Source organism: Eucyclogobius newberryi, unplaced genomic scaffold (genome assembly GCF_026437365.1).
Source record: "Eucyclogobius newberryi isolate DKJ021-1_F unplaced genomic scaffold, fEucNew1.0.hap1 SCAF_22, whole genome shotgun sequence".
Classification (NCBI taxonomy): domain Eukaryota; kingdom Metazoa; phylum Chordata; class Actinopteri; order Gobiiformes; family Gobiidae; genus Eucyclogobius; species Eucyclogobius newberryi.
In genome coordinates this window covers 24,909,061-24,922,099 of record NW_027315857.1, presented here as the reverse complement: position 1 = coordinate 24,922,099, position 13,039 = coordinate 24,909,061, and the positions used below count along the sequence as shown (strand labels likewise).

Below are 13,039 nucleotides of genomic sequence, written 5' to 3'. Positions count from 1 at the left end.
GTGTTAGCGTTAGCATACGTACACCTATTCACCATGTTCTCTCATCTGTTATTATTTTAAACTGCATTTACAGATGAAATGTCTGTTCTTGGTCCTGGATTTGATCAAAGACATTTCCCCTAAAAATGTGAGGTATATATGTTTTTTTCTTCTCTATTTTGCATTTTTTGGCTGGTGCGACTTATATTCCGGAAAATACGGTTAATACATATTCTACCATTTACAGCAAAAACAAACCGCACACACGAGACAATTGACGTGATGAAAATGTATTATTTATTCACAGTATTATGTACAAAAAAAAAACAGTTTCGACTGAGATACAATAAAACAAACACGAGACGTTTCACCGCAGTTACACGGAGCGGCCACGAGAGGGAGACACAGGCTCATCTCCACAGTTATTTATTTACGATTCAAAAATATCCACGTTCACGGAGTTTATTTACAGGAGAATTTGTGATAAATACAGATGAATCGTGAAAGCGCAGAGGTGGGTGGGGCTCGAATACTTTTACTCGAGTAACGATTTGATTAAAATCACACTTCTCAGTAGTTTTCGGACACTTTTCCTCCAGTGCATTTGTGTTTCCTTCAGGTCCGACTGAGTTATCCTCATTGTTGTGTTTATTCAGACTTTAAGCATTTATTTCATGTTTTTATCAATCAAATGTTTTTCTTACTCATTTTTAGCTCATTTTAGTCATTTCTTGGACCTTGTTTTGTACTTCTACTTAAGTAATATTGTCTTGAAGTAATTGTACTTATATTTTTTTTAAATTCTGGTTATAGCCCTGGTTTAATACAGTTTTAGTCATAATCAAAACAGATTTAATCCGGGTTTATAACTGGTTTAATCCTGGTTTTGGTCTCAGGATGTGTTCACACTTGATCCCACTTTAGTCCTGATGTGGACTTGGGTCAGTCCTGTCCTAGTCCTGGTTTAGTCCTGGTCTTGTCCAACTTAGTTTCAGGTTAAAGAGATTTAGTCCTAATTTTGATCTGGAGAATATGTGAACGCAACTTTAGTAGTCCTAGTTTTAGACCCGCTTGAGTCCCAGTTTTATAGTCCCGCTTGAGTCCCGCTTGAGTCCCGCTTGAGTCCCGCTTGAGTCCCGCTTGAGTCCCGCTTGAGTCCCGCTTGAGTCCCGCTTGAGTCCCGCTTGAGTCCCGCTTGAGTCCCGCTTGAGTCCCGCTTGAGTCCCGCTTTAGACACGCTTTAGACACGCTTTAGACACGCTTTGGACCAGGTTTAGTCCTGGTTTATTACTTGAGAACAGTTTTTGTCATCGTTTGTTCATAAAATCACACAAATCAAAAACGGAACTAAACTGTTCTTTTAAAGGAGACTTAAATGTGACGTTCCTACAAAAAGAATTGATGAATGAACGCTGGTGTCGTTTTTTCCTGTTATTTGGTATTTTAATCACATTTCAGACGTATTATTCAGAGTTGAATAATTAACACACAAAAGTACTACTTAAGTGCTTCATTCTGTTATTTTACAGACCCTTTAAATCGTAAAATGTTCCAAATTCAGAGTAAAAAAGGCATTAAGTCGACCATTAAACATTTTCAATATTAACAGATCGAAATATGATTGATTTGAAGTCTCAATAACAAAATATAAGCAACCATTTTGAATTTCTAGTGTAGAAACTAGTTATTTTGCTTTTCTATTGCAAAAAAACTGGAAACAATTCAAATTTCTAGCGTCGGACTTGTATTCGAGCTTCATAAACAGTACAATTTGTGTTAAAGTTTGTCATATTTCTGCAGGTAAAAGTGTAAACATTTGTCCCGTGAAACCTCAAACTCGTGATCGCGGCTTCTTCATAATCATAGATTCTTACATCATCTCGTAATTAATAATCAAACGCGGTAAAAATCCAGTGTTAAACGTGTTCAAACCAGTGTTTTTCGCTTGGACAGAACCAACTGGATTAATGCCCCACTACGGGAAGCTTCGAGGGTCCGTTTTCAAATACAAGCTCACATACAAATGCCTATATAATACAGACACAAAGAATGTACATATGTTCACGTTGCCGTCCATAAACGTCTCAAAAATAACAAACGAACAAATGAATGAATATCGCGGCGTAAAAAGTACTTTAAAGGACACATATTCTGTGTTATCCGTGTCGTTCTTGTCCTTTAAGACTCGCTCTCGTCACTTCACTTTGGCGTCTCGTGTTTTAGAACTTTTTAAACTTTAGAACTGTACTGAAAACCCGCACTTTCTGGCGTCAGCGCTCCATCTGCTGGCGGAAAAGGGGATTACCGCAGGGGAACGAAAGGCTCAAGAACGAGTCTGCGGTGATTTGGGGACCTCCCGATCTCGACTTTTGACATAAATGTCAGCAGGGGATTGAAACAGAGTATTTTCAGAGGAGAGGACCACGCAAACACGATAAATGAGCCTGATTTATGACAAATACAACTCCACGTTTGTTTTTAAAGAGGAAACCATGTAAAGACGGGGTTGAGACACTAGAGGTCAGTTTGTTCTCTCAACATCCTGATTTGTTTTTATTATTTAATTGAATCCGCTTCATCCATAGATTTCTCCGGGACATGCTCCTCCCACAGAGTCATAAAGATCAGGCCTTAAAGTGGCTCCTACACCCGACTGTACAAGAGTCTGACAGAACCAACGCCACGATTTGTTCAAGGTTCCGAGTTGGATTTATTCAACTTTTAAGTCTAATAAATGCGGCAAAATTTGATTTGGTCGATTCTCAGTCCAGCTCCACTCAAAAACAGGATAAAAAATCCTCAAATTCCCACTGTAAACTCGCTGAAGCACGACATTTAAACCCGCTCTGTTCATTTTTCACATTTAAACGACCCAAATGTGTGACATTTTGGTCGTTTTTTTACACAGAAAACACCATATTTCTTCATCAAATCAAATTACAGGAGAGGTTACTGAATCTATTTCTCCCGTTCACCTGCAACGTTTCACCTTAACAAAGAGAAAACGTAACATAATACGTGTCCTTTAAAGCTGCTTTACGTGACTTTTTCCGCGCTGGAGGGCGGTGACATCATCGCTTTGCCCGGAATGTTCTGCAGTACGGCATTATCCATCTCCACGGAAACAAGTGCGTTCCAAGCCATTTTTTTGAACCAAGAAAAATTATGCAAGCTACACGTGCTGTTGTACTGCGGAACATTCCGGGCAAAGCGATAACCGTAAGAAGCTCCATAGAGCACCTTTAATGTTAGCTGGATGTCGCTGGTTTAATCATAATAATAATAATAATAATAATAATGTTTAAAAATCACTGGCAGCTCTGATTAGGAATAGCAGCTTTACAACGGTTGGACAAACTGGCAAACGACTCAGATCCTGATTCCGTTGCCGGCCCCGCCCTCGCGAGCCCCTCATGTGACGTTGGCGATGGGGTCGCTGATCCGCAGGCACCTCCAGTAGAGCGTGCGGGCCAGCGTGAGCGCGGCGAGGCTCAGCAGCAGCACCCACGACGCGTAGATGCCGCGGCTCGATTTGGCCGACGCCCACGTTCCCGCCTTCAGGAGACAGACAGAGGCTTTCAAGGGACGGACAACGCTCCAGGTCGACAGAGACGTGGATTTATGGAACTAAAAGGGACTGTACAGACTCTACAGGAAGTGACATCACACTCTACAGGAAGTGACGTCACACTCATTCCAGTCAAAGTTTATGCAGAATTTACACAAAACGTTACACTAAACATTAATTCAACAAAATGAAGTCGCTCTCATATATTTTTGAAAGAGAGAGAGACAGACAGATTGAGAGAGAGAGAGAGAAAGAAAAAGAGAAGTTTGAGGAGAAACAAACACTAATGCCTTTTAAACCACAATCGATTGTTTAATAAGAAGTTTAGTTGAACCAATTATTTTCAGTTGTTTTTTTTTACATCGACACGAGTGAATTAGTCTCAACAAACAACAAACAAAAGCGTTTCTTACCATGAGTCCAGCGGTGGAAGCGGCGATGACCATAAACAACAAGAAGCACAGCAAACTCCGCCTCCTGGGATAACGCCGGCCAATGGAGGAGCTGCGGATACAAACACAGGAAGTGAAAACGCCATTGTCTTCCTGTATCGCTGTCACTAACGTGTTTAAACAAGAGTTAGAGCTGCAACTATCGTTTATTTGTTTGCATTATGTGATTTTATATATATATATATATATATATATATATATATATATATATATATATATATATATATATATATATATATATATATATATATATATATATATATATATATATATATATAATTTTTTTTCTTCCCTTTTAGATATTAAAAAAATAAGAAAAGATAAAAAGAGTCTGAATCTGAACTCACACTTTTCTGCAGTGTGGACACCGGGCCAGAGTTCTGTCTGAAAACTCCGTCCACTGAAAAAGAACGACAAAACACAACATTGTACAAGAGTAAAAGTATGAGAAAGAAAGAGTAAAAGTATGAGAAAGAAAGTAAAAGTATGAGAGAAAGAGTAAAAACATGAGAAAGAAAGAGTAAAAGTATGAGAAGGAAAGAGTAAAAGTATGAGAAGGAAAGAGTAAAAGTATGAGAGAGAAAGAGTAAAAGTATGAGAGAGAAAGAGTAAAAGTAGGGCGGGTGTTGGGCGGGTGCCGGGCGGGTGTCGGGCGGGTGTTATCGTTTGTACCAGGAAGGTGTTGGAGCAGTGCCCGCAGATGACCCGGACGCCGACGGGCTGGTGGTGCTGTGGCTCCGGACTGTCTCTGCCGATGTGCACCGGGCCCAGGTTTATGATGCGTTTGCTGAGCGCCGGAGAGAAGAGGAAACATCACACACGGGAAGAAGTCAAACGGGAATAACATTAAACATGATGCAGGGGAAAGGGCTGAGATTTACGTATTTTCTGGACTATACGTCGCAACTTTTTCATAGTATTGGCTGGTGCGACTTATATATGTGATATTATTTGTTATTTTCTCACTGGCAACCACAAGAGTGCGCTCTAGGCTCTAAGCGACGCAGAAGAAGAATCTGCACTTCCTCTTCCTCTGGAGTTTGTGGAGTTGTTTAGAAGTGACACAGAGGAAGAAGAATTCAGTGGATTTAGTGATTTGGGGTAAAACTGATGCTTTGCTAAACTTGTTAGCATGTTCTTTATGCTATAGTTATCTGAATAACTGTTCATATGTTACGTTAACATACCAGACACTTACCACAGTTCTGTCTGTGCCTCATGTAGCTGAAGGTGTTAGCGTTAGCATACGTCATGTAGCTGAAGGTGTTAGCGTTAGCATACGTCATGTAGCTGAAGGTGTTAGCGTTAGCATACGTCATGTAGCTGAAGGTGTTAGCGTTAGCATACGTCATGTAGCTGAAGGTGTTAGCGTTAGCATACATCATGTAGCTGATGGTGTTAGCGTTAGCATACGTCATGTAGCTGAAGGTGTTAGCATACGTCATGTAGCTGAAGGTGTTAGCATACGTACACCTATTCACCATGTTCTCTCATCTGTTATTATTTTAAACTGCATTTACAGATGAAATGTCTGTTCTTGGTCCTGGATTTTTATCAAAAAAAAAAATCCCAAAAAATGCGACTAATATATGTTTTTTCCCTTTTTTTGGCTGGTGCGACTTATAGTCTGGAAAATGCGTTAAATGGGTTTGTTTTGCCATCTCAATATTTCTCTATGAAAATATATTTAGTAATAATCCGTGTGTGTGTGTCTGTGTGTGTGTGTGTCTGTGTCTGTGTCTGTGTGTGTGTGTCTGTGTCTGTGTGTCTGTGTGTGTCTGTGTGTGTGTGTGTGTGTGTCTGTGTGTGTGTGTGTGTGTGTGTGTGTCTGTGTCTGTGTGTGTGTGTGTCTGTGTGTGTGTGTGTGTGTGTCTGTGTGTGTGTGTGTGTGTGTGTCTGTGTCTGTGTCTGTGTGTGTGTGTGTGTATGTGTGGCGTTGCTAAAGATAGAGTAAACAGTTTTGCCTCATTTCTTTGACTTCTCTGCATGTGAGGGGCGTGGCTAAAGCCTATACGCCGCGTTTGAACCTCTCTTTATGTCATGCTAACGCTAATGTCAGACGCATTATGAGCTGGAAATATCAGATTTTGGGGTCTGGACAAAGCGAGTGCCGTGTGGCCATAAACAGGAAACCAGTCGGCGTTGGGCGCGTTTACCAGTAAGGCCTGGGGCAGGCGATTTTCTGAGATGTGACTTTACAGATGAGCAGGCAGTTGCACGGACAGCGCACGTATTTCTTCCCCACGGGAGCATTTTTTATGGGCTGCAAAGATTAAAAAAAAAAAAAAAAGTAAATACGAGTCATTTTCACACAATTTTCAAAAGGAAACATTATTCATAATTGACATAATATGAGCTTCATCGTATTATGTTGATATGTCGAAAAAAACCCTCATAATTAAGGTTGTCAAATTATTCGTATTGTTCATATGTACAAGTACAAGTACACTGCACAGCTGCTATTGGCTAATTGAGTTTAAGGCATGTGTTTTATTCCGCAGAAGGCTCGATTCATACAGGAAATCACTTTTGTTTCAGTCAAATTTACATCTTCAACTGATTGATGCGTCGAGCCTGTGCGTCTTTTTTTAATCGTTCTATAAAATCGTAAAACAACAAAAATAAACAGGGCAAGACCAGAGAGAAACACAATAATCAAACAATTTAAAATAAGGAAGAGGAAGCATCAAAAGAAAAGAAAATGTAAGTCTTGTTTGTCTAATTCTTACTTTGTTCGAGGTGTAGAACATGTGGTAAATATTTATCACAGCGTTACATCCGTTAAGTTTGTGAAGACGTTTTGAAAAACAAGAGTTTAAAATGACAGGAAGTAGAGCTGAATCCCTCTGTGATGTCATCAGTGTGCGACACAGAGACAGTTTAAACCATGGTTGGACTAAATAAAGGTGTTTTATGGTCTTATTGTGTGTCGTTTCCCCCACGGTCCTTTCCCTCACGGTCCTTACGGTCCTTTCCCCCACGGTCCTTACGGTCCTTTCCCCCACGGTCCTTTCCCCCACGGTCCTTTCCCCCACGGTCCTTTCCCCCACGGTCCTTTCCCCCACGGTCCTTTCCCTCACGGTCCTTTCCCTCACGGTCCTTACGGTCCTTTCCCCCACGGTCCTTTCCCTCACGGTCCTTACGGTCCTTTCCCCCACGGTCCTTTCCCCCACGGTCCTTTCCCCCACGGTCCTTTCCCCCACGGTCCTTTCCCCCACGGTCCTTTCCCCCACGGTCCTTTCCCTCACGGTCCTTACGGTCCTTTCCCCCACGGTCCTTTCCCCCACGGTCCTTTCCCCCACGGTCCTTTCCCCCACGGTCCTTTCCCTCACGGTCGTTTCCCTCACGGTCGTTTCCCTCACGGTCGTTTCCTTCACGGTCGTTTCCTTCACGGTCGTTTCCCTCACGGTCGTTTCCCTCACGGTCCTTTCCCCCACGGTCCTTTCCCCCACGGTCCTTTCCCCCACGGTCCTTTCCCTCACGGTCCTTTCCCTCACGGTCCTTACGGTCCTTTCCCCCACGGTCCTTTCCCTCACGGTCCTTACGGTCCTTTCCCCCACGGTCCTTTCCCCCACGGTCCTTTCCCCCACGGTCCTTTCCCCCACGGTCCTTTCCCTCACGGTCCTTTCCTTCACGGTCCTTTCCCTCACGGTCGTTTCCCTCACGGTCGTTTCCTTCACGGTCGTTTCCTTCACGGTCGTTTCCCTCACGGTCGTTTCCCTCACGGTCCTTTCCCCCACGGTCCTTTCCCCCACGGTCCTTTCCCCCACCACGGTCCTTTCCCCCACGGTCCTTTCCCTCACAGTCGTTTCCCTCACAGTCGTTTCCTTCACGGTCCTTTCCCTCACGGTCCTTTCCTTCACGGTCCTTTCCCTCACAGTCGTTTCCTTCACGGTCGTTTCCCTCACGGTCCTTTCCTTCACGGTCCTTTCCCCCACGGTCCTTTCCCCCACGGTCCTTTCCCCCACCACGGTCCTTTCCCCCACGGTCCTTTCCCTCACGGTCCTTTCCCTCACGGTCCTTTCCCTCACAGTCGTTTCCCTCACAGTCGTTTCCTTCACGGTCGTTTCCCTCACAGTCGTTTCCTTCACGGTCCTTTCCCTCACGGTCCTTTCCCTCACGGTCCTTTCCTTCACGGTCCTTTCCCTCACAGTCGTTTCCCTCACAGTCGTTTCCTTCACAGTCGTTTCCCTCACAGTCGTTTCCCTCACAGTCGTTTCCCTCACAGTCGTTTCCCTCACAGTCGTTTCCCTCACAGTCGTTTCCCTCACGGTCCTTTCCTTCACGGTCCTTTCCCTCACAGTCGTTTCCCTCACAGTCGTTTCCCTCACAGTCGTTTCCCTCACAGTCGTTTCCCTCACGGTCCTTTCCTTCACGGTCCTTTCCCTCACGGTCCTTTCCCTCACGGTCCTTTCCTTCACGGTCCTTTCCCTCACAGTCGTTTCCCTCACAGTCGTTTCCTTCACAGTCGTTTCCCTCACAGTCGTTTCCTTCACAGTCGTTTCCCTCACAGTCGTTTCCCTCACAGTCGTTTCCCTCACAGTCGTTTCCCTCACAGTCGTTTCCCGTCTGGCCTGAAGCCCACCGAGCGGCGCCGCATCACTGACCGTGGCCTCGTTGCAGAAGTTGCACTTGACCACGTGCTGGTGCGCCTTGCCCTCCACGGAGATGGCGCTCTGGCACACGCGGCAGCTGATGATCGGGGCGCTGCCGCTGTCGGGGCTGCCCTGGGGCGAGTACGGCGGCGGGGGCTCGCCAGGCGCCACCGAGCTCGGGAACGAGGACACACCTGCAGACAGTTCACGATGTCCTGAATATCGGAGTACACTTAAGTAGGGATGTCGAGATCATTCGGTTGATCAATAATCGGGAGAACCAAAAAATAATACTTTTATAATACAATTTTAGGAGCAGAATTTTGTCTTTTTAGGTCAATCTAGAGCCCAAAAAATAGCATTAAAATTTAAAGAACTTTTTAAAATATAATTTCTGTCACATTTAACTTTATTTTGTCATTCAGAAAGTTAAATTTGAGGATTTGTAACGTTTGCTGCAAAATTACACCCATTACAAAACTAGAAAAATACATGTAATACAATGTTGAAAAAAGTCACATTATCTGCCTGTGTAGTAACTGAATTGTACTTCTTGAAACAAGCTTAATAATCGTACATATTTAGCCTTTATTGAGATGAAAAGTCTTAAAGCAAGATGTCAGATTTTGGTCTAGATTTAAGTGAATAAATATTGGTTAGATTCATGAAATTTGCAGTGAAAAATAGACCTAAAACTTTTTTATTTTGCCGTTATTGTCAAATTTATTCAAAAATATTCCTTACAAAGACCAAACACAGCCTTGACAATATGCCACGTGCTGAGGTTTTATGACGAAGGGTTGTGGATGGAAAAAAAAAAAAAATCGACTTTGAGTCCCAACTCCACGATCAAGACGCCATTAAGCTGCGAAACCTGATTTTCAACCCGCAAAAAGGAGGAAGTAAGTCCGTAAAACTGTCCAACGCATTCCTGGCTTTCGCAAACCCTCACGACTTTGGAACGACGCATTCCAACGGCGAAAGACAGAATACTTCCTGATTAGATGCAGAGGTCTGATTATGTCACAATGTGCTGCTTTTATCCGTGTTTTTCTTACATTTATGTTAATAAATATTCAAATGTAAGACTTTTCCCATCTTCACCTGCAGCGTTTCGCATTAAAGCAGAACTAAGTAACATTTTCACATCTTTGTAAGTCCCTGTGATGGTTAAATATGTGTTTTCGGGGCGTTTGAAGTTCCTGTTGTCGCCCCCTGCTGTCTATGCGCAGAAAACCAGCCTTATAACATGTACCGACAAAACAACTCTCCTGAGAAACCCTCGCTCTTAAGGAGAAATGTTTTTGCGTGTGATTATACGGACGAATTATGATAACGAAAGAAAGAAAAAGTCTGTTCTCTGAGAGTGTATTTTCACAAGAGAACTGCAGGGGGAGCTCCATCGCCAGAGTTCCTCGGTCGTGCGTTTAGTGTGAGCGACGGATCAGAAGTGTCTGAGCGTGGTGTAAAAGCGCCGGTCGTACCTTGGAGCGTGGACACCAGAGCGCGGCCGAAACCTTCGTCCTGATCGGACAGCAGCGGCGAGCGCTCCCCGTCCGCCATGGCTCCGAGGTCGGGGCGAAACCGAGCGGGCGGAACCTGTGACAGGGCCAGAGCGGGGCAAACCGGGGGGAAAATGTGGCACAAAAATCCGTTACAATCAGAAGGAAACTGGGATACTTTTGTCTTGAAAAATGTGTAATATCGCAGTTGTTGTTATGGCGGAATATTTAAATGATGGAGGGTATTGTCTATGATCAAAGCTACCGTATTTTCCGGACTATAAGTCGCACCAGCCAAAAAATGCATAATGGAGAAGATAAAAACATACAAGTTGCACTGGAGTATGAAATGCGGTTGCAGGTGTGAAAATAAATAATGATATCACATAAATCGCTCCGGAGTATAAGTATATAAGTATAAATATAAGTATAAGTCGCACCCCGGCCACAACTATGAAAAAAGGTGCGACTTATAGTCTGGAAGATACGGTATTAAGAAAGTGCTGTTTGTGTTGGAAATGGTTAAAATCTTGACATACAAGAGCTTTTTTGATTATCTGAACGGTATCAATATCAGCATCGAGTCTTTTCCTTAGTATCGAGTTTGACATTTTAGTGTCATTACAACAGATTTATATAAAAACATTTGAAACATTGCAATCGTCGTTAGATATCAGTGTTAGTATGTTCAGTAAATAGTGGTATTTCTGCACTTTTGTGGGTGTGGTCTTATGGTCCGTTCATGGTTTAATCGACATTTAAAAGACATTTACAGGCACGTTTTAGTACAATCCCGATGCATTGAAACATAACCATCAAAATAATACAGAAAATAAGGTCAGGTCAGGTTTCTATTACATGCAAATGTGGGAGACATGTTGAAAAATGTACAATATCGCCGTTGTTTTGGAGCAAAATTGGAATCTGTGATTAAAACTATTCATAATGAGCTCAAAAAAAGTCAAAAAAAGAGTGCAAAGTGACTTTTCTGCCCTTTGAGGATTAATTTTACTGTCCGTTCACTTTAATCTCAACCGAGACGTTTACGGACACGTTTTAGCACATTTTTTACAAAGTGTGAAAATACCGTCTAAATATTGTTACCAAGACATACATACACACTGCATCATAAGTATAACAGTTTTGTGCATTGAATAATAATAATTACTACTTAATTGAACAATCTGAAGCGGCAAAACAAATGACTATCTATTACAACTAATGATTATTTCAGTAATCGACAAGTCATCTATTATTTATATCGTACGTTCAGACTTTTAAATCCACTAACAACCAAACAAACGTCGAAATACGCCGTCCAGACAGAGAATATTTATGAATGAAATAAATGAAGAAAATCTGAAATTGTGTTGTGTTATTTAGACATTGTTTGACTTAACAATGTCACAGTCTTTGTTATAAAAGCTCGTCTCATATGTTCGTCCAGATAACGATTATTAAAATACGATTATTTTAATAGTCGACGAGTCAAGAAGATTAGATACAGAATGTTAAGATGGGCCTATATAAACATTGAAATAAAAAAAATATCAAATACACGTTTTAACTAAATACAAATACTAATAGAATTTAAGTAGAATAAAATAACACAAACATGATTAAATAGACGCACAGTGCATATTATAATACTACAGTGGCACTAAACAGTTTTATTGGACACAATTACAACAGATGGATGACTTAATGTGCAAAGCTCGCGCCGTTTTTGACAATCTCACGACAAAAAATAACTGACAAACCGTTAAATAATGTCGGCGTTTGCGGGACGAACCTCGAGATTAAACGCGTCACGATCCGAGCGTTTTCCGAATGAAGAGGCGAAGAACCGACCAGGCGGAACCGGGGGGAACGACCGGAACGACCAGGCGGAACCGGGGGGAACGGGCCGGTGTGTCGGAGGCGCTGGAGCCGCGCGGAGGTGACGGGGACGCGGTCAGAGCAGGGGCCAAACCCGCGGCCTCGGCTCGGTACCGCGGGAGGAGGAGAAGCGGCGGCGGCGGAGGCACATGACTCGGCAAAGCTGCGGAAACGCGGAAGTGAACGCAAACACGGGTCACGTGACGAGCGCGAGTCACGCGGCAGGGGGGACGGACAGGCGAGCGGGCCAATCAGAGGGCGAGAGAGTGGGCGGGATTTGATTCGTTTATCATTTCTGAGGCAAATCAAAAATGGGTGCGTTTGTCGCTAAGCTAATGCTAACGTACTGTAAATGTAATCAATAATGTTCAAATAACTTTTACACTTTTATCAAGTTTGTCTGTTTTATATTTATGCTAATTTATGTGAGACAAAAACACTTTATTAACACGTCGGTTTGACATATTTACATAGGAAAAATATCAAATACTCTCTGATGTCACTTTATTTTAATTTATTTGGGCAAAACTCTGCTAAGAATGAATGGAACAGGAAGTGGAACTCCGTATTTTTAAGGCAACCATAAAGGGCCTAATGATATTGTGATCATACTTTCGATTAATACAGATGTTTAAAATGCTAAACGTCCATAAACATCAGATTTGTTAGAAATTTGACCCGGGTGAAGCTAAAGTGACACTTGAGGACAACTTGATTTATAGAATTTATAGACAAAATAGCTTTTCGATCAAAAACACAACATTTCACCACAAACCACGTGTACTTTATTAAATTCAAATCAAATGTATTTATAAAGCACGATTCATACAAACCGCAATTCAAAGTGTTTTACAATGTTGAAAACACATAAAAAAAAAAAAACACAATTCAATTTATAAACATATAAAACAATGTACGTCACAGTAAATAAATAAAATAAGACTAAAGTGGTATTTTAAAATATAAATAGGCGCGGCTTAACAAAACAGTCTTTAGCTTGGATTTAAACAAGTTTGAAGTTTCCTTTTTGAAGTTTTTTTTCTTTGCCCGAGTCATGAAACGTCC

At 42.3% G+C, this 13,039-nt stretch overlaps 1 protein-coding gene across 1 annotated transcript; it reads right to left on the bottom strand.

Annotated features, from left to right (window-relative positions):
- Nucleotides 1-321: 321 nt before the first annotated feature.
- LOC140371672 (type I phosphatidylinositol 4,5-bisphosphate 4-phosphatase-A-like) lies at nucleotides 322-11,951 on the bottom strand. The gene is made up of 8 exons (XM_072458854.1): nucleotides 11,889-11,951; nucleotides 10,079-10,193; nucleotides 8,607-8,788; nucleotides 6,156-6,262; nucleotides 4,672-4,786; nucleotides 4,347-4,399; nucleotides 3,961-4,051; nucleotides 322-3,534 (listed from the first exon to the last, which is right to left on the bottom strand). The coding sequence occupies exons 2-8, from the start codon at nucleotides 10,155-10,157 to the stop codon at nucleotides 3,391-3,393; spliced, it is 771 nt and encodes a 256-aa protein (XP_072314955.1). The 5' UTR covers nucleotides 10,158-10,193; nucleotides 11,889-11,951; the 3' UTR covers nucleotides 322-3,390.
- Nucleotides 11,952-13,039: the final 1,088 nt, after the last annotated feature.

Bases quoted from the DNA above. Each gene is read 5' to 3' on its own strand.
- LOC140371672 (XM_072458854.1), bottom strand. From the start codon at position 10,157: ATGGCGGACGGGGAGCGCTCGCCGCTGCTGTCCGATCAGGACGAAGGT. The intron at 6,263-8,606 runs GTCAGTGATGCG...TAATCTTTGCAG, and splicing joins ACTTCTGCAACGAGGCCACG to CCCATAAAAAATGCTCCCGT. The intron at 3,535-3,960 runs GTAAGAAACGCT...TGTCTCCTGAAG, and splicing joins CTTCCACCGCTGGACTCATG to GCGGGAACGTGGGCGTCGGC.